This window comes from Hypanus sabinus, chromosome 8 (assembly GCF_030144855.1).
Source record: "Hypanus sabinus isolate sHypSab1 chromosome 8, sHypSab1.hap1, whole genome shotgun sequence".
Lineage (NCBI taxonomy): Eukaryota > Metazoa > Chordata > Chondrichthyes > Myliobatiformes > Dasyatidae > Hypanus > Hypanus sabinus.
Window position 1 is genome coordinate 112,082,830 of NC_082713.1, and position 20,985 is coordinate 112,103,814.

A 20,985-nucleotide genomic window follows, 5' to 3' on the forward strand; every position below is an offset into this window, starting at 1 on the left:
TTTCTTTATAGAGTTCTTTGCTAGGAGTCACTGAATAAATCTTATCAATTGCTTTGATTTTATCAACCAATGTTAATATTTTAGAATTAGTTCGTTTCCTAACTCCAGCAGAGTATGAAATAATCTGCCCACGAATAAAGGCTTTAAAAGTGTCCCATAAAATTCCACTAGCGATCTCTGCTGTAGAATTTGTTGAGAAAAACAAATCAATTTGTTGTTTGATAAAATTAACAAAGTCTGAGTCCTGCAATAAAATAGAGTTAAACCTCCAAGATTTAACATTAGTAAATGAGTCCATTATCTTAATAGATAACTTCAAAGGTGCATGATCAGAAATGGTAATAGAGTCATATTTACAATCGATAACATCTGTAAGCAAACGGTGATCAATGAAAAAGTAATCAATTCTTGAGTAATTGTGATAAACATGAGAAAAGTATGAAAACTCTTTGTCATTGGGGTGTAGAAAATGCCAAATTTCAAAAATTGCTGAATCAGTCATAAAGGAATTGATAAGAGAAGCCGATTTATTCGGAAGAACTTGGGTGGGCTTGTATCTATCCATCAAAGGGTTTAAACAACAGTTAAAGTCCCCACCCATTATCAGTCTGTACTGATTCAAATTGGGAAAGGATGTAAATAGACACTTAAAAAATTCCGGACAATCAGTATTTGGAGCATAAACATTGACTAGAACAACTTTTTGATTAAAAAGTAGACCAGTGATAAGCAAAAATCTACCTTGTGGGTCTGAGATTGTTTCATGATGTATAAAAGAGGTTGAAGAATCTATAAAAATGGAAACGCCTCTTACTTTGGCTTGAGAATTCGCGTGATATTGTTGGCCTTTCCAAAACCTAAAAAAGCGTTGACTATCCACCTTCCTTACATGAGTCTCTTGTACAAAAATAACATTAGCATTCATTCTATGGAATACTTTGAATATTTTTTCCATTTAATCGGATGATTTAAACCATTAGTATTCCAAGAAACAAAATTAATAACCCTATCCATATTGACAATATTTATTACAATTTCCCCATTCCGGTAATTGTTACTATCTACTTTATCTATGCCTCTCAAGGTTTTTAAATACTTCTATCAGTTCACCCCTCATTCTCCTGCTTTCCAAGGAATAAAGACCTAGTCTGGCCAACCTATCCCCTGTAACTCAAGCATTCTAGTTCTGGCTACATCCTTGTGAATATCCTCTGCACCCTTTTTCTATTTTAACCTCGTCTTTTCTATAATGGAGTGATTAAAACTGTGCACCGCATTCCAAGTGCAGCCTCATTGACAGGGTCTAAACTGTGTCCTAGTGTCACAAAGTTATAGAAGAAATCAACATGGAGGCAGACCCTTTTGTCCAGTGTAGTGGCTATTATGTATGTTCTGTCTACACGCCTTCAAGCCTCACTCCTCCAGGTACCTGTCCATGTTTCTGAAATGGTTCTACAAGACCTGACTCAGCCACTTCCTTTCACAGCTCATTCCATACACTCACCACCTTCTGCTCCTGAAATTCCTTTTAAACCTTTCCCCTTTCACCCTGGATCTTTGACCCCCCCCCGCAACTATCTTACCTATTTTTGAGAAATTTCACAATAGATGTTTGTGCCTCTTCCTTTGATGTACCTGGGAAGAAAAGCTTCTCATGCAGTAAATCACACTGTTATGTCACCTCTGCCCTATCCACATCCTATTCTGTCCAAAACCCATGGGCATCTCCACAATTCCTACTGCGGACATCACACTAAGCAGCGGTGGATCACGTCTGAGATAAAACCATCTCACGTGATGGGGTCAAGTGACCTTAGATTTCAGAACGTGGATACAAAAACAAGATAGTCTCACCCAAGATCAGTTGTGAATTTGAAGATGTTCCTGATCCCAATTCTTAATCCTTTCACAATCTCCTCAACACTATTGCTGGTCAATAAAGTTGGGATTTAACGTTGCTTTGCTCACTGGGTGCAGTCTGGTGTTGAGGGAAACTTCTAATGACAAAGTACATCTCTAAGCACAGAAAATACGTTCTGGCTATTCAATTGTATCTCTGACAATTTCTTTGCTTATTAGTTTAGTGGGTGGGGGGGGAATGGAGAAATTTCTGTTGGTAGTGTGGAAATATATGATAGAACGTGAACAAGAACCCTCACGACAGTAGACTGCTTTACTATAATTTGCCTGCTGTCCTCCTGTCTAATCATCATGTCATTTGTCTGATGGTTATGCTGCTTCTGCCTTCTTCCTCCTTCTCCCCCATTAGCAAATGGATTGAAAGTACGAAACTGAAAGAAATACAGTACAAGATATTGGAATTCAACCCTATTATACTTGAGGGGAAAGTAAGACCTGACTCTGCAAGGCCTGAGTTACTTCAACCTGTGAGTATGTGTGCTATCCAAAAGTAGGGCATTCCTCAACATTCTGGGGTGGTGCTGATGATTCCAGATCACACAGTGGATGGTGGAAGAGTGAAGTCCTTTGGAAAGCTCTCTCAAATCTTTCCCTTTCTCAGAGGTCTCAATCACTTGTACTTGTAAAACTCCAATAATACAGTACCTGTTGGACTTTGATAATATTAGCACACTATTGGATTTCAGACCTATTAATACCAAACCACATTCTGTTCTCCCACTTTTAGCAGTTAGTGTAGCATTAGACTGTGCCAGCACACTGGGCTCATTTCCCACCACTGTTTTGTATGTTCCTCCCTTGGAGTTTCCTCCAGGTGCTCCAGTTCCCTTCCACGTTCCAAAGACATTCAGGTTAAGCTCAATAACATGTGGACATGCTATGTTGGTGCAGGAAACATGGTGACACGTGCGGGCTGCCCCCAGCACATTCTCAGATTATGTTGGTCGTGGACTCGAATGACACATTTCATTGTACCTCTTGATGTTTTGATGTACATGTGACAAATAAATCTAATCTTTTAAAATCAATTTTTAACATGCTACATGCTAATTTTTTTTTTAGTGAACCCAGTGAATTTAGAGAGAGTGAGAAACATATAGGGCCTGTACATTCTGACTGCAACCCACCCAAGTTCCTGGTCTGAGGGTTTGGGACTCTGACTCCACACCTTGCCCACAGCCTGCCCACGTGTTCTAGACCACCTAGCTCATATTATGGACTAATGAGTAAACCAGATGCTGGCTATCTGGATTTTGAACTATTGTATGTTGGGTCATTGCAGTCTTAATACCTGATTATATAGAACATTATAGCACAGTACAGGCCCTTCGGTCCACAGTGTTGTGCCAACCTTTTAACCTACTCCAAGATCAATTTAACCCTACCCTCTCACATAACCCTCCAATTTTCTATCATTCATGTGTCTAAGAGTCTCTCAAATGTCTCCAATGTATCTGCCTCTACCACTACCCCTAGCAGCGTGTTCCACACACTCATCACTCTCTATGCAAAAAAAACCTATCTCCAAAATCACCCCTATACTTTCCTTAATCACCTTAAAATTATGCCATTTCCACCCATTCTATCCACGATGATGCTTCTTATCATCTTGTACACCGCGATCAAGTCACCTCTCATCCTCCTTTGCTCCAACGAGAAAAGCTCTTGCTCACTGAACCTTTCCTCGTAAGACATGCTCTCTAATCCTGGAGGCATCCTTGTAAATTTCCTCTAGTTTTTGCTCAGGGAACAGTGACAAGTTTGGATGGAGGGCGTTGACTGCCCATTTCCCTGTTTGACCTGCTGAGTTCCTTCAGTAATTTGTTGTTTGCTCCTGATTCCAGCTTCTGTAATCTCTCGTGTCTGCTGCGACGATTCTGAATTGGGATAGTATGTTGGAGAGCACATGGAAGTGGTGATGTTCCAATGTATCTGCTGTTTTTGCCCATCCAGAGTCTGAAGTATAATATCTCTGGACAAGGTTTTTGCATTTACCAAGGTTCCCATTTGATCAATGTAGAAATAGATGTTCTAGTTGTCATCTCCTCATGGAATGTTTTCATATTTCAGCTCAATTTTGTCCGATACTTCATTCCTTATTTTATCCGGAATCACGAAAAGGTGATCTACTTGGACGATGATATCATCATACAAGGTATTTTTCATACTGATGATGTTTACAGGGCAATGTGATATTTACACCTCACTAGGTGGTGTGGGTCAGAATCAAGTTTAAATCACTGGCGTATGTCATGAAATTTGTTGTTTTGCGGCAACAGTAGAGTGTAATAGATTGATACTATAAATTACAAACCTCAAAGTTCAAAGTAAATTTACTATCAAAGTATACACAATATTCGTCACTGTATACAACCCTGAGATGCATTTTCTTGTAGGCATACTCAACAAATCCATAATAGAAAAATAACTGTAATAGAATCGATGAAAAACCACACCAACTTGTGTGTTCAACCGGTGTGCAAAAGACACAAACTGTACAAATGCAAAAAGAAAGAAATAATAATAATTAATAAAGAAGCATAGAGAAGGTGAGAAGAAGAGTCATTGAAAGTGAGTCTATAGGTTGTGGGAACATTTCAATGATGAAGTGAAGTTGGTTCAAGAGCCTGATGGTTGGGGAGGCGGGGTAAGAACAATTCCTGAACCTGGTGGTGTGAACCCTGAGGCTCCTGTACCTTCTTCCTGATGGCAGCAGTGAGAAATGAGCATGTTCTGGGTGGTAGGGATCCTTGGACATGAATACTACTTTCTTGCAACAATACTACTTTCATGTAGATGTGCTCAATGGTGGGGATGGTTTAACCCATGATGGACTGGGCCAGATCCAATACTTCTTGTAGGATTTTCTGTTCAAGAGCATTAGTGTTACAATATGAAGCCATGATGCAGGCAGTTGATATAGTCTCCACTATACATCTATAGAAGTCTGTCCAAGTTTTAGATGTCATGCCAAATCTTCACAAACACCTAAAGAAGTAGAGGCACTGCTGTGCTTTCTTTGTAATTGCATTTACGTGCTGGGCCCAGGACAGGTCCTCAGAAATAACAACACAAAGAAATTTAAAGTTGCTGACCCTCTCCAGCTCTGATCCTCTGATGAGGACTGGCTCATGGACCTCTGGTTTCCTCCTCCTGAAGTCAATAATTAGCTCCTTGATCTTGCTGACATCGAGTAAGAGGTTGTTTTGGCATCACTGGGCCAGAGAGAACATTAAGAAATACATATAGATTTCTTATATATATCTCCTCTCTGATGGTAGTAATAAGAAGATAGTATGTTCTGGGTGATGAAGGTCCTTAATGATGGATGCAACTTGTTTGAGACATCGATCACCTTTTGAAGATGTCCTTGATGCTGGGAAGCCTGGTGCCCATGATGGAGGTGGCTGAGTTTTTAACTCCCTGCAGCTTTATCTGATCCTGTGCAGTGGCCCCACCATACCAGATGGTGATGCAACCAGTTAGAATAGACTCCATGGTACATCTATCAAGATTTGCGAGAGTCTTTGGTGACATTCCATATCTCATCAAACTTCTAATGAAATGTAGCCAACTTCATAACCTCATCGATATGTTGGGCCCAGGATAGATCTTCAGAGATGACACCCATGAACTTGAAATGCTCATCCTTTCCTTTGTTGACTCTTGCATGAGGACTGGTGTATGTTCACTCAACTTCCCCTTCCTGAAGCCCTCAGTCAGTTGCTTGGTCTTACTGATGTTAAGTACAAGCTTGTTGTTGCGACACCACTTAACCAGCTGGTCTATCTCACTCCTGTACTCCTGCTCGGCACCATCCAAGATTCTGCCAACAACACTTCTGTTATAGATGATGTTTGAGCATCCCTTGTTGGCATTGACCTTGTGTTTCTAACTGTGCTCTCTGGGCACTCAAACTTCTGCTAAAGCCTGGATCGTAGGCACAGGAGCTGGCCATTCAGCCGATGTCAATGCAATCACAGCCCAGCTGTATCTTAACTATTTACCCAACTCAGCCCTTGTCATCCCCACTGAAAACTTCTCAGTCCTGAAGTTTCTCCAGACCTATTTGTGGGCGGGCTTTCCAGGTCTGCCATATCCTATGTGTGAAGGAAAGTTTCCTGAAATTTCTAACCCACATAAAGTATTGTGTGTAGTTTTGGTCACACACATAGGAAAGACATTTTCAACTGGAGAGGGAGCAGAAGGGATTTGCAAGAATGTGGCCTGGTCTAGAGGGTCTGAGTTATTGGGAAAAAGTTGACTACACTGGATCTTTATTCCTTGGAGCGTAGGAGAGTGAGAGATCACCTCTTAGAAGCTTATAAAATCTTGACTATGGATAAGGTGGATGACCATAGACTTTTCCCCAGGGCTGGAAAGTCCAAAGCTGGAGGGCAAAGATGCAAGAGAAAAGGGGAGCGACTTAAGAGACCTGAGAGGTAATTTCTTTACACAGAGGGTAGTGATTACCTGGAATGAGCTGCCAGAGGAAGTGGTCGAGATGGGTACAAAAGCAACATTTAAGAGGCATTTGGATTGGTAAATAGAGGGGAGTGGCTTGGAGGGTTATGTGCCAAGGGACTAGCAATGAGGATGCTGTGGTCAGCATGGATCAGATGGACTGAAAGGCCTGTTACTGTGCTGTATTACTCTATGACTCTAAGAAGATAGACTTCTGGTTGCAAAGACCTCAGGGGTTTGGGGAGAGAGTGGGAATGTGGTATAAGGATAGAGCATAAGCTGTGACCATATTGAATATAGAGGAATCTTGAGGGCCTGACTATCCCACTCCCAATCCTACTTTTCTTCATTCTGTGTTTTCAGTAGTTGTTCCACCTTCCTCTTTGCGCTATTAGTAACGTTTGCTAACAGATTCACCTGCTTGTTACAGTCACCCCTCTGCACTTGAATTTGGTTTTAATCACACAGGTGATATCCAGGAGCTGTATAACACGGCCTTGAATCCTGGCCATGCGGCTGCCTTCTCAACAGATTGTGACCTGACCTCAACTCATGAGATGGTTCGGAGTATGGGAATGCAGGTAATCAGATCAAATGTGTTAAGTGCTTTATTATTGTGATATGTACTGACATACCATGAAAAGCTTTTGCACATAGTCCAGACATAAGTATATCAAGGAAAAAGAAGAACTGAATGCAGAATATAGTGTTTGATGCACCATCAATAACTCTCTGAGACGTGAGGTGAGATATCGGCTTTTATTGACTGGAAGAAAGAACAAGCAGTAATTGACCACCATGCTACATCCTGGAGACTGAGAGGCAGGGCTCAGGCCCCAATCGCCTTTATACCGGGGTCTGTGGGAGGAGCCACAGGAGCAGTCAGTGGGGGGGGGGGGTGGGGGCGTGTCCAGACAGGTATATGTAGTTCACCACAGTGTTACAGATACGAGAGATTCTGCTTGTGCTGGAAATCCAAGGTAGCACACACAAAATGCTGGAGGAACTCAGCAGCCAGCAGCATCTATGGAGAGGAATGAACAGTGAGCTTTTTGTTCTGAAACCCTTCATCAGAATGGAAAGAAAGCGGTGGGGGGGGGGCAGAATAAGAAGGAGGGGGTGGATGAGGAGTACAGGCTGGTAGGTGATAGGTGAGGCCAGGTGAGTGGGAAGATAGGTAGGTGGGTAGTGTAGCTAGACAAATAAAGTGCAAGGTAGATGAGGTAGACTGAGAGATCAAGAGTTTATCTTTATCGTTATAAGAAATCTGTTCAAGACTCTTATGACAGTGGGATAAAGGCTGTCCTTGAGCTGGTGTTATTTTCTATCAAGTGGAAGTGTTCAAAAGAGAGGCAATAGGAAGTTGAGACAGAGTCTTTGTAGTGAAGTCTGTTTATTTGTGCTGGCTGGGCTGTGTTCACTACTCTCTGCAACATAAAAAAAGATACTTATTTAGAGTTTGAGCACGGTCATAGACCATTCCGGCCCAATGAGCCTGCACTGCCCGATTACATCCAGTTGACCAATTAACCTATTCACCCATACATCTTTAGGATTTAGGATGTGGAGCACCCAGAGGAAACAGGGTCGCGGGGAGAACATACAGACTCCTTACAGACAACAGAGGAATTGAACCCGGTCGCTGGCTCTGTATTAGCATTACGCTAACCACTACTACCCCGCAACTATTCTTAGAGTCCTGGGCAGAGCAGTTCCCATACCAAGCTCTGATGCAATGGGATATTGGGAACAATAATTCACAAGTGGATCATGAATTATGAATGAATTGTGCACTCATTCCCAATTCCTTTAAAATAAATACTTGCTTTAATTTTCATGTATTTTATAAATGAAAGATTTTTGCTAATAAGGGCTTCCTCCTCCCTAGTCAAGTTAATTCCACAACGAAGTACAATCAGAAATCTGATTTCTTTCCAGACGACCTATATGGGACATTTGGATTACAGGAAGGCAACGGTGAGAGCTCTGGGCATAAACCCCACAACCTGTTCCTTTAATGTTGGTGTCTTCATTGCGAATGTCACAGAATGGAAACGGCAGCACATTACAAAGCAGCTGGAAAAGTGGATGGTGATTAACGTGGAGTAAGTTGCACTCTTTCCCAACCTGAGGCTTTATAAGGCATCAGTCACTCCGCATTTCGAGTAACATGAGCAACTTTGGACACCTTATCTAAGAAAAGATATGCTGACATTGGAGAGGGTTCAGAGGAGTTTCTCAATAATTATCCCGGGAATAAAAGGGTTAATGAGGAGCGTTTGATAGCTTCAGGCCTTATATTCACTGGAGTTTAGAATAACGAGCAGGTCCACATTGAAGCCTATCAGATATTGAAATGCCTAGTTAGGGCAGTCGTGAAGAGGATGCTTCTTATAGGAAGGAAGTCTAGGACTAGAGGGGACAGCCTCAGAATGGAAATACATCCTTTTGGAACAGAGATGAGGAATTTCTTTAGCCAGAGTATGGTGAATCTGTGGAATTCCTTGCCACAGATGGCTGAGGAGACCAAGTCATTGTGTATATTTAAAGTGGAGGTTGATGGGTTCTTGGTGAGTAAAGGTGGCAAAGCTTACGGGGTGAAGGAAAGGGAACGGTAGTGTAGCCATTTCAGCTCGGAGTATTCCGGAGTTTGGAGTTCAATTCCGGTGCCGTCTGCAAGGAGTCTGTATATCCTCCCCAGGGATGCATGGGTTTTCCCCAAGTGCTCTGGTTTCCTCCCACAGCCCAGAGGTTTATCAAATAGGTGAATTAGTAACTATCAATTGTTCCATGATTCCATAATTGGGTTTGTAGGGGGTTGCTGGGGTGGGGTGGATCGAAGAGATGGCAGTGGCTACTCTGTGCTTTATCGCTGAATAAAATAAATAAATGCAGTTGAGAAGAATAATAAATCAGCCGTGACGGAATGGCGGAGCTGAGCGATAGGCCAAGTGGCCGAAATACGCTCCTATATCTTATGGTATTACTTTCCCAAAACTATGTTTCTGTGGGGGAGGGATTGTGGCCAGGAGATAACACCAGTAGATTTAGAGTATTTCCCACCAAAGTCCCAACCTGAAACATCAATCCATCCTTTTGCCTCCACAGATACTGCCTGAGTTCCTTCAGCATGAGCTCTTACAGACATTTTGATTACAGTGATGTTCCGTTTTTTGCCACTTCCTCAGTCTGCCCTTTTGTTAACATAGGAAAATAGATGCATACCCATTGTGACTCTTGCCTCTAAGTGTCCTATTTTCACAGTTGAAGAGCAATGGTCATGATAGGACGTTTTACAGCACTGGTTGTAAGACTGAGGTTCCATTCCTGCTGCTGCATATAAAGAATTTGTACGTTCTTCCAGTGACCATGTGGGTTTCCTCTGGGTGCTCTGGTTTTCTCCCACATTCCAAAAACGTACAGCAGGGTTAGGGTTAGTGAGTTGTGGGCATGCTATGTTGGCGCCAGAACCTTGGTGACACTTGCGGGCTGTCTAGCACATCCTTGCTAATTTGATTCAGCACCAACAATGCATTTCACTGTATGTTTTGATGAACATGTCACAAACATCACTAATTCTATAATTTTAAAAAAGTGCATGATGGTCAATATGTGACCAATATTGCATTGACCTCTTCAGCAACAATCAAAATTGGAGGGATATGGATCAAGTAGCTCCATCAGACAACTTGCACGCACTGAGCAGAAGAGCCTGTTTTCTGTGCTGTCGTGGTGTATGAGTCTCTCTGTGTTAGGGTCATGTTGGTTTTCATACACACTTTCAGAGGCACAGTAACATAGTCTTTGGCATAATGATATTACAGCACCAGTCACCAGATCCAGTTCCACCCTGTCCGTCAGGACATTCTCACCATGATCACCTGGGTTTCCTCTGGGTGCCCTGGTTTCCTCCCACTTTCCAAAGATGTATGGGTTGATAGGTTAATTGGTCACAAGAGTGTAATTGGGCAGTGAGGGCTCTTTGGGCTGGAAGGGTGTTTATTCGTGCTACATCTCTAAATAAATAAGCATCTTAATCAGTAATTGTAATAAGTTGGAATGAAATAAAGGTGGAGGGTGGGCTTTGTAGAAGAGAGGGTTTAAATAGGGTAGGTTTATGAAAGCCCCATATTGTGCTCTACTCTTCTATGTTCTATGAATTGGGCAAAGATTAAGAAGTAAATAAATTTACCCCATGTGCTTTCTTTACTCTCCTGTTTTAGCCAGTTCTCAAGTTATAAATCAAACCTGCATAAAAGTGAACTTTTCTCTTTGAACAATTTGATACCAACAAATTCTAACCTTCCTTTTAAAATTGTAAGAAACCAATTTACCTACTTAGGTGTACCAATCACTAAAAACTATAAGTCTCTGTTTAAAGAAAATTTTCTTACCCTATTGAATCACATAAAAAGGATACTATCAAATTGGTCGCATCTTTCATTATCACTGATTGGCTGAATTAACTCTATCAAAATGAATATATTACCTAAATTTATATATATCTTTTTCAGGCATTGCCTGTTTTTATTCCTAAATCATTTTTTGATTCTCTTGACTCTATTATACCTTCTTATATATGGAAGAATAAGCATTCTACATTAAATAAAATTAATCTTCAGAAAGATAAAAAGAATGGAGGATTAGCCTTACCAAACTTTAGATTTTATTATTGGGCAGTTAATATAAGAAATCTTACATTTTGGTGATATTGCATTAATCGTGAGGATTGCCCAATGTGGATTTTTTTTAGAAGCTAACTCTATAAATAAATTTTCTATTATTTCTCTTCTTAGATCCTCACTTCCTCTGTCTCTGAGTAAGTTAACTGATAATCTGGTAGTTAAAAACACTATGAGAATTTGGATACAATTCCAAAAGTACTTTGGCTTATTGAGATTTTCTCTTTTGAGTCCCATTTTTTAAAAAACCCTTTATGATTGATGTGGCTTTTAAAGAATGGGACAGATTAGGTATTAAATGCTTTCAGGACTTGTTTGCAGAGGGAAGTCTCTTTTCATTTGAACAACTGTCAACTAAATATAGTTAACCCAAAACTTATTTTTTTCAATACCTACAAACAAGAGATATTTTATAGTCTCAAATAAGTACGTTTCCTAAAAGTCCTGATAAGAATCTACTAGATGTAATTTTTAATTTGAAACCTTTTTATAATGGATCTTTATCTAATATTTATAATATGCTGTTGGGAATGAAAAATGTTCCTTTAGATAAAATTAAAAATCTTTGGGAACAAGATTTACAGACTTCAATTTCTGAGGAAACTTGGAATCAAATTTTTAAATTGGTTAACACTTCGTTACGTGCCCGCCACTCTCTCCTACAATTTAATGTGGTCCATAGGGCTCACATGACCAAGGATAAGTTGTCTTGGGTTTTATTTAGATATATCTCTGTTTTGTGATAACTGTAATAATGGAGAAGCTTCACTCATTCATATGTTTTGGACATGTCCGAGTCTTGGAAAGAAGTATTTCAAACTTTCTCGATACTTTTCAAAGTAAACTTTAAGCCTAATCCTTTGACCACTTTATTGGTATTGTTGGAGGAAAGGATATTATTTTGGAGTCATCTGACTTGCACATTTTGGCTTTTATTTCTCTTATGGAAAGATGCAGCCCCTCCTACTCATGTCCAATGGTTACGTGATGTGATGTCATGTTTAAATTTAGAGAAGATTCAATGTTCAATCTCTGAATTTGGTCAAGTCTTTCAAACATTTTGGGGAGCTTTTATGAATTATTTTCAAAACCTTTGAATTGCTGTTAAAGCACAGATGTAGACTAATAATTTTTTTCCCATTTTTTCTTTTCTAATCAGCTTCAGTCTTGGTAGTGGGTTAGATTTTTTTATATAATAAAATTACTATAATTCAATGTTATGAATTAATTGATCTGTATAAATATAGGGTAAGGAGTCTTTAGATGAGATTTAGTATAATGTATTGATATACATTTTTTTCTTGTACTCTATGTAAATTAATAAAAATATTGGAAAAGAAAAAAAGAAATAAATGGGTGGTTGGGGGGGCTTCCCCTTGTCCACAATTCCATTTTGTCTGGATAGTGAGGAATCCCAGCAGAGGTCTGGGGAGATAATTCTGAACTTTCACCCAGGCAGTATGAATGTAGAGGTGAAGCGATGGAAATCAGGGGTGCCAAAGAGGGCAGGTATGTTGAAACATGGAATTGGATGAGGTCACTGAGACCAAGATGGGCAAGTCCATAGAGTGACTGGAATACTATCTTTAAAATGTTGGATTATATAGCGAGTAATATTTTAGATATAACTTAATTGAGGGGGAATTTCTTTAGCCAGAGGGTGGTGAATCTGTGGAAGTCATTGCCACAGGCAGCTGTGGAAGCCAGGTCATTGGGTGTTCAGTGGAGGTTCATAGATTCTTGATAAGTCAGGGTGTGCAAGCTTATAGGGAGAAGGCAGGAGAATGGGGTTGAGAAGGAAATGGGTCAGCCATGAAGGAACTGACACGATGGACTGAATGGCTTAATTCTGCACTTATGGTCTTAATGTCTTAAATTATTATTTCAGTAGAATGAGACCTAAGGTGGATTTCTGAGTGTGATTTTTACAATAATGGGTTTCTGTTTTTTTTCCAGAGAGAACCTGTACAGCAGTGCATTGGGTGAAGGGGTAGTGACCCCTCCTATGTTAATAGTATTCCACAACAAACACACTGTCTTGAACCCGTTATGGCACATTCGCCACCTTGGTAAGAGCCTACTTCTAGATTTACTAATAAGAAAAAATAGAGTTTCAGAGAGAAATTATTTGGAGAGCATTTGGAGAATATTTTTTACCCCATGGAAAGTATTTAATTCCAATGCAATGCTTAAGATAAACTTGTGTAATTACTGCGATTGTTCTGTGATAGGGTTGATTTTGATTTCAGTTTGTGCATAATAATTTTGCAAGTAGACCCTCCACCCATCATGCAACATAATTTCTACCCCATAATGCATGTTTGCGTAGCCTCCAACAAAATGGCATTAACATTGATTTCTCAAACTTCCAATAATTTCTTCCCTCTCCCCCTTCTCTCTTTTTCTATTCCCCACTCTGGTTCCCCTTTCATCCCTTCTCTTCTCCTCACATGCTCATCACCGTCCTCTGGTTCCCTTCCTCTTTTCCTTTCTCCCATGGTCCACTGTCCTCTCCTATTAGTTTCCCTCTTCAGCCCTTTAACTCTTCCACCTATCACCTCCCAGCTTTTCACTTCATCTCCCCTCCCCTATCCACACACCCTCCCCCTAACAGTTACCAGCTTGTACTCCTCCTCCTCCTCCCACCCCTCCCCCAACCATCTTATTCTGGCCTCTGCCCCCTTCCTTTTCAGCACTGATGAAGATTTTCAGCCCGTTGACTGTTTATTCCTCTTCATAGGTGCTGCCTTACCTGCTGAGTTCCTCCAGCATTTTGTGTGTGTTGCATTTAAATCCTAGGAATTAATGAATTTAGCACCCACAGATGTCATTATGAGATTGAAATCAAATTATTGGATTGTTGGTCCTCTGAATTATCAGTCTGGTAGTTTAAATACTTTGCCAATTCATGGTATAGATTTTGAATCCTTGACCTAATTAGATTTGAGGGGACCAGCATGAACTAATGAAGGGTTTCGGCCTGAAACATTGTTTATTTCCCTTCATAGATGCTGCCTGGCCTGCTGAGTTCCTCCACCATTTTGTGTGTGTTGCTTTGAATTTCCAGCATCTGCAGAACCTCTTGAGTCTCCAATTTTTTTTAAAAGAAGATTTGTCTATTGTTTTAACCAAAAAAATGAAGTTTGGAGAATCTTACAGTATTTATTTTAACGTTTAGGATCATGTGAAAAAAATCCACTCTGTTAGCTTACAACACAAGTGGCAAGCTTCAAAATCTACCTCAATCTGGCTGTTTAATTTCAATATTTACAAAGTACTTTTTCCATTCTATCTGACTCGTCATAGTTAAACCAAGTGATGGAACGTAGCCAATTACAGTAGACTTGCTCGTTTCAGAATGCGACTGTTTGCAAAATGCAGCAGAGAACCTAAATGCTGTTTTTTAAATAACTTGGGTTGCTTCCAGATTGCTTCTACAACATTCAAAGCACAGTTTTTTTTGAGCCAAGCCAAATGTTTGATTTCAGTAAGTAAAATTCAAGGCTCTGATGAGGGAGCTTGCAGACTTTCTAAATAGTTTGGACACTCAGAAGTGCGGGTGCAGCCAGTACATTTAACTTTGAAGTATTGCAATTGTTGTTTTGCAGTTAAAATCCCTAGTCGATTCTACAGAGCCAAGGCTCCATCAGCAATGAATCATTAACTGATTAGTTAGCTGCTTTAGGTTGAATATTGGTCAGACAGCATTTGGAGTATTGTGAGCGGTTTTTGGGCCCCAGAACTAAGAAAGGATGCACTGGTATTAGAGAATTCTTGCTAGTGCATACATTTAATTCATGGCATTGTATATAGAAATGAACATTACTAGGAAAATAAGGAGGAATGCATTTATAATTTAAACTGGATTTCCAGATAGCTTTTGATATGAAATACATGTAACTGACCGGCGGTGTAGTGGTATCCACACTTGACTTTGGGACAAATGGTCCCTGGTTCGAATCCAGTCAGCTCCCTGTGGATCCATGCTGGGTTGAGCATCGAGCTAGCAACTTGGCCTCGTAAAAACGGAGAAATGCTAAAGAAATAGCAAGGTTGTTGCCCAATGCACCAAACAAGGCCCTGGGAGGAACTTTGATGTAAATGAACATTACAATATCAAGATAAAATATAATGCAGATTTGCAAACATTATAAATGGGGCATCCAATGAGCTGATAAAGGTGAAATTTGCAATGTTGATTATTTATTCTTCTCCATAGATGCTGCTCGAGTTGTTGGGATTGTAATTTTATTCTGCCTATAATTAAATATAACCTTAATGGGTGGGAGAGGAATATGGTACAGGTGCGGGTCGATAGGACTAGGTAGATAAAAGTTGAGCATTAACTAGATGGGCTGAAGGGCCTGTTTCTGTGCTGTAGCACTCTATGACTCTGTGATTCTAATAATACTGACATCACTGTACACATCCTTCACCACAAAGAAGTTTACAAGGTTTCTGCTTGTGGTTAAAGTAGGCTTGCATTTTCTATAATTTAGAATGCGATTGAGTGTTAGAAGTGCAAGAGGGAAGTCATTTATCTGACTGGAGTTGTGGTCTACAAAATAGAACCAAATATCTCAAACATGAAGTAAACCACAATGCACAGAACTCACAATGCGCGGACCAACAGAAATTGAAACAGTATAATTCATTGGAAGGTCAAAAGAAGCAATATTAGCATTCTCTCTCAGGCCTGTACCCCTGCACTGACTCCTCAGTGACAGTATGTCAGTTGCCCACATAGAGTAGTCCACCAGACAGGAAGTAAGCTACCACACGCAGAGCTAACACCAAAAGAAATAACTTCAAATGAGATATGATATTTTTGCTCACCAAAGGTAGTAAGGGAAATAATTAAAGGGGTGGCGGTGGATACCATAAGCCCGTTGACTGGTGGAAATGACTCAGGATCTAAATATCTTCCCCCTGTTCCTATGCTCCACTCTGAAGGCTTTAGTGTCCAAATACTGTGTGCTCATCTGGATTACATGACATCATCGTGACTGAGCGACCAAACCTGGTGAAACCATTCAGAGAAGTGCAGCAACATGAAAGGAAACTCAGATTCAGATTAATTTATTTATCACCTGCACATTGAAACATACAGTGGAATGCTCATTCGTGTTAATAGCCAACACAATCGAAGGATGTGTTGGGGGGGGGGGGGTCAGTCCACAAGTGTTGTCACACATTCAACATTCAAAGCAGCTATAGTCAACATAGCATGCCCACAACACTCTGCAGAACAAAAATCAACAGCACAACAAGCCTCTCTCCTCCCTCCGACCCATTCACCAACTCACACACCCACACAGTGCATTAACCCCAGGACTGTGCATGCTTGGGAATTACTAGATTATAGTTTTCCAAATCATTTCAAAGTAGAATTAAGAGTAATACAGAAGGAAAATTTGCTGTATCTGGCACCTTTAATGCAGCTATAGTCCGAAGTTACCCGTGGCTAGCATTAATGCCGCAGTAAACAGGCAGTGCTGGTGTTTATTAACACATGGCTTGAGGCTGAGAGGAGGCCTGCTACATGTTCATAAAATTATGAGAGTTGTAGATTAGCTTTTTTCCTGCTAGGGTAAAAGTGCTGAATACCAGAGTGCATAGTTTTAAGTTGAGAGGGGGATGTACAGAGAGCAGTAGATACCTGGACGCAGATACAACTGCAGTGTTTCAGATTGAAGGGGGTGGAGGCATATTGATCAGGTACAGGAGGAAGAGATTTAGTTTAATTTGGCATCATGTTGAGCACAAACATCATGGTTCAAAGGGCCCTTTCCTGCGCTGTACTGTTCTACATTCTAATGAAGTAAAAGGCTTTAAAGTGATTTTTCAACTGTGTTGCTGCAGGTTGGAGCCCTGATGCCAGATATTCAGAACATTTCCTTTCTGAAGCAAAATTGCTACACTGGAATGGAAGATTTAAACCCTGGGATTATCCCACTGCACATATGGAATTCTGGGAGAAGTGGTATCTCCCTGATCCAAGGGGGATTTTCAGACTTGTGCGACCCAACAATTAAGACCTGTACTATGTGTAGAAACTTTACTTGTTTATCCTTGATGGAACAAACTATTTTTTTGACTGTAATTCTCAGCAGTTAGTTGATTTTGTTTTGAACTGAATGTAATAATTATGTAATTGACCTGTTCTATTTGCTAGGGAAAATTTAAAACAATATGCATTCATTGTGAAAATTGTTCTATTTTAAAAAGGTGTTTGCTTTTCTAATGTTCAGGAATATGTTTTTGAATGATCTACATATGGAATAAGGACCATGACTGTCACTGTCATGCAGTAGGGATATTGAAAACTATACACAAAGAAGGTGCAAATATAAAGCATTCCAGATTCAGTGACTATTCAGTGAGATTCAGTAGCAAAGTGGAAATAAAGAGATAAATATCTTAAGGCAACTGTAAAACATAATAAAATAAATGCCAACTTTGTATGCCAGTATTAAAAAAGTGATGAAAGACAATCTCAGGAAAACTAGCTTTCAGGAATCTCTCCCACTACCCAGTCTGGTCTCCATCAGATTCCATTCTCACATTATGTGGTTGACATTGTCTGTTAAGTCAGAGTTTTTGAGATAATACATGCAACCTCACTAGTTATGCCCCTACTTTGAGGGCACTTTCAAAAAAATGCCCTAATATACTTTGAGGTGAATCTTCTGTTGCATACAATGGACAACCTTGTGCCAAAATTAAGCCACTCTACAGAGGGCAAGACTATTAAGGTCTAGTCTCAAATTCCTGACTCCTATTGTAATCTCCCTGATTTTGGTGGAAGCACTGAAGATCATATGTGTGGTGAATTGAATCTGTAAATTAAACAAAGGTCAAACAGTGAAGGATGGCAAATGCACAAGAAAAATAAGTCATCTGTTCCAATTCCCTTGTAACCCTTTAACTAATATTCAGGCCAGCAATCCATTGAAAGTTGCCCCTCCACAGTTGTGTGCTTGAACGTGTGCGCCACAATTCTCTAGGAGATGTCGGATTGTGTGTAATTAGGCCCTTGGCAAGGGCCAGTAAAGAGAAGTTGGGCTTAAGCAGAGTGGTTATTGTGTGAATGGGCCAGTGTTAGTGGGGAATTGAGGCTTTGGTGAGGAAATATATAGCTGGAGGAAGATTTTTTTTTCTGTTATTTCTTCTTTCTTTGTTATTGCACATTTAGAGCAGTGGAAATGCCAGATAGGATAGTGGAATGCTCCACTGTGGGATATGGGAAGGTAGGGAGACCTCCAGTGTCTATGATGACCACAGTCGCAAGAGATGCATGTTAAGGAGTTGGAGCTGGAACTGGATGAACTCCGGGTTATTCAAGATACTGAGTGGTTAATAGACAGGACATACAGTACAAGGAGGTTGTTACACCCAAGGTGCAGGACACATGTAACTGGGTGATCATCAGGACTGGGGAGGGGATAGGTAGTTAGTGCGGAGTACCCCTGTGGCCATTCCCCTCAACAGCAGATATACCACTTTGGATTCTGTTGGGCTCTCTGGCACTGAGTCTGACTCTGCGACTCAAAACATAAGGGGTAGAAGAGGTGAGCTGTAGTGATAGGGGATTCATTAGGGGAACAGAAAAGAGACTCTGTGGATGAGAATGAGATTCCTGGGTGGCACGTTGTCTCCTGGGTACCAGGGACATCTCAGATTGAGTCCAAAGCATTCTAGGTGGGAGGATGAACAGCCAGAGGCTATGGTCCACGTTGATACCAATGACATGCATAGGAGAGATGACAAGGTCCTGCAAAGAGAGTTCAGGGAGTTAGGTGCAGTGTTAAAGGACAAAACCTCTAGGGTGTGATCTCAGGATTACTACTCAGGCAACGTGCTAGTGAGGCAAGAAATGGGAAGATCACGCAGTTTAGTACATGGCTAAGGAGTTGGTGCAGAAGGGGAGGGATTCAAATTTTTGGATCACTGGGCTCTCTTCCAGGGAAGGTGGGACCTGTACATAAGAGATGGTTTGCTCTTGAAGTGGAGGGATCTAATATCCTAGTGGGAAGGTTTGCTAGTATTGCATGGTCTAGCTTAAACCAGAACTGCAGGGTGCTGGGAACCAGTGTCAGAGCAGTAAGTGGAGTGGTTGTGGAGAAAGAAGTTAAGCCTACATACAAACTCAGGAATCAAAAGGTCAAGCATGGTGGGACTAATGATCTGAGCTGTGTGTATTTCAATGCAAGGTGGATGAGCTCAGGGCATGGATCAGCATGGGGAATTATGACATTAGAACATAGAAAACCCATAAAGCTGTGCTGAACATGTGCTCACCTTAGAAATTATCTAGGGTTATGCATAGCCCTCTATTTTTCTGAGCTCCATGTACCTGTCCAGGAGTCTCTTAAAATACCCTATTGTATCCGCTTCCACTGCCATCGCCGGCAGCCCATTCCACGCACTCTCTGTGTAAAAAACGTACTCCTGACATATCCTCTGTACTTACTTTCAAGCACCTTAAAACTGTGCCTTCTTGTGCTAGCCATTTCAGCCCTGGGAGAAAGCCTCTGATTATCCACACAATCAATGCCTCTCATTATCTTATACAGTTCTATCAGGTCACCTCTCATCCTCCGTTGCTCCAAGGAAAAAAGGCTGAGTTCATTCAACCTATTCACATAAGGCATGCTCCCCAGTTCAGGAAACATCCTTGGAAATCTCCTCTGCACCCTTTCTATGGTTTCCACATCCTTCCTGTAGTGAGGCAACCAGAACTGAGCACAGTACTCCTAGTGGGGTCTGACCAGGGTCCTATATAGCAGCAACATTACCTCTCTGCTCTTAAACTCAATCCCATGATTGATGAAGGTCAATGAACTGTATGCTTTCTTAACCACAGAGTCAACCTGCGCAGCCTAAGGACTCAGACCCCAAGATCCCTCTGATCCTCCACACTGCCAAGAGTCTTGCCTTTAATACTAAATTCTGCCATCATATTTGACCTACCAAAATGAGCCACCTCACACTTATCCGGGTTGAACTCCATCTGTCATTCTCAGCCCAGTTTTGCATCCTATCAATGTCCCGCTCTAACCTCACTGCCAACTTTTGTGTCATCAGCAAATTTACTAACCCATCCTCCATTTTCTCATCCAGATCATTTATAAAAGTTTAGAAGAGTAGGGGTCCCAGAACAGATCCCTGAAGTACACCACTGGTCACCAACCTCCGTGCAGAGTATGAACCGTCTGCAACCACCTTGCTTTCCGTGGGCAAGCCAGTTCTGGATCCACGAAGCAATGGCCCCTTGGATCCCATGCCTCCTTACTTTCTCAATAAGCCTTGCATAGGGTACTTTTTCAAATGCCTTGCTGAAATCCATATACACTACATCAACTGCTCTACCTTCATCAATATGTTTAGCCTCTCCATCAACTTACCCACCACTGAAGTAAGACTCACTGGTCTATAATTTCCTGGACTATCTCTACTCTCTTGAATAATGGAACAACATCTGTAATCCTCCAATTCTTCGGAACTTCTCCCATGCCCATTGATGATGCAAAGATCATGGCCAGAGGATCAGCAGTCTCCTTCCTCGCCTCCCACAGTAGCCTGGGGTACATCTCTTCCGGTCTCGGTGACTTATCCAACTTGATGCTTTCCAAAAGCTCCAGCACATCCTCTTTCCTAATATCTACATGCTAAAGCTTTTTAGTCCATTGTAAGTCATCCCTACAATCATCAAGATCCTTTTCCATAGTGAATACTGAAGCAAAGTACTCATTAAGTACCTCTGCTACCTCCTCTGTTCCGTGCACACTCTTCACTGTCACACTTGGTTGGTCCTATTCTCTCACATCTTATCCTCTTGCTCTTCACATACTTGTAGAATGCCTTGGGGTTTTCCTTAATCCTGTCCACCAAGGCCTTCTCATGGCCCCTTCTGGCT

At 41.0% G+C, this 20,985-nt stretch overlaps 2 protein-coding genes across 10 annotated transcripts in view; one reads left to right on the forward strand and one right to left on the reverse strand.

Moving 5' to 3' along the window:
• The window catches only part of glt8d2 (glycosyltransferase 8 domain containing 2), a 49,455-nt gene extending 31,927 nt beyond the window's left edge, over window positions 1-17,528 (forward strand). For all 6 annotated transcript variants that reach the window (XM_059977606.1, XM_059977609.1, XM_059977612.1 and 3 more), the window contains 6 exons: window positions 2,270-2,387; window positions 3,991-4,075; window positions 6,853-6,965; window positions 8,323-8,489; window positions 13,023-13,135; window positions 16,929-17,528. In XM_059977606.1, coding sequence (XP_059833589.1) covers window positions 2,270-2,387; window positions 3,991-4,075; window positions 6,853-6,965; window positions 8,323-8,489; window positions 13,023-13,135; window positions 16,929-17,101 — 769 coding nt within the window. In that variant the 3' untranslated portion in view covers window positions 17,102-17,528. The remainder of the gene's footprint in view (window positions 1-2,269; window positions 2,388-3,990; window positions 4,076-6,852; window positions 6,966-8,322; window positions 8,490-13,022; window positions 13,136-16,928) is intronic.
• Window positions 1-20,985, reverse strand: part of LOC132398338 (G/T mismatch-specific thymine DNA glycosylase-like) — an 82,328-nt gene that overhangs the window by 28,147 nt on the left and 33,196 nt on the right. Inside the window, exon 11 of one of the 4 annotated variants that reach the window (XM_059977618.1) lies at window positions 7,239-7,408. The exons of 1 other annotated variant lie outside the window; for it this stretch is intronic. In XM_059977618.1, coding sequence (XP_059833601.1) covers window positions 7,392-7,408 — 17 coding nt within the window. In that variant the 3' untranslated portion in view covers window positions 7,239-7,391. Of the gene's footprint in view, window positions 1-7,238; window positions 7,409-16,048; window positions 16,087-17,657; window positions 17,906-20,985 lie in introns of those variants that run through there. 2 more of the 4 variants (XM_059977617.1, XM_059977614.1) reach the window with 2 other exon arrangements.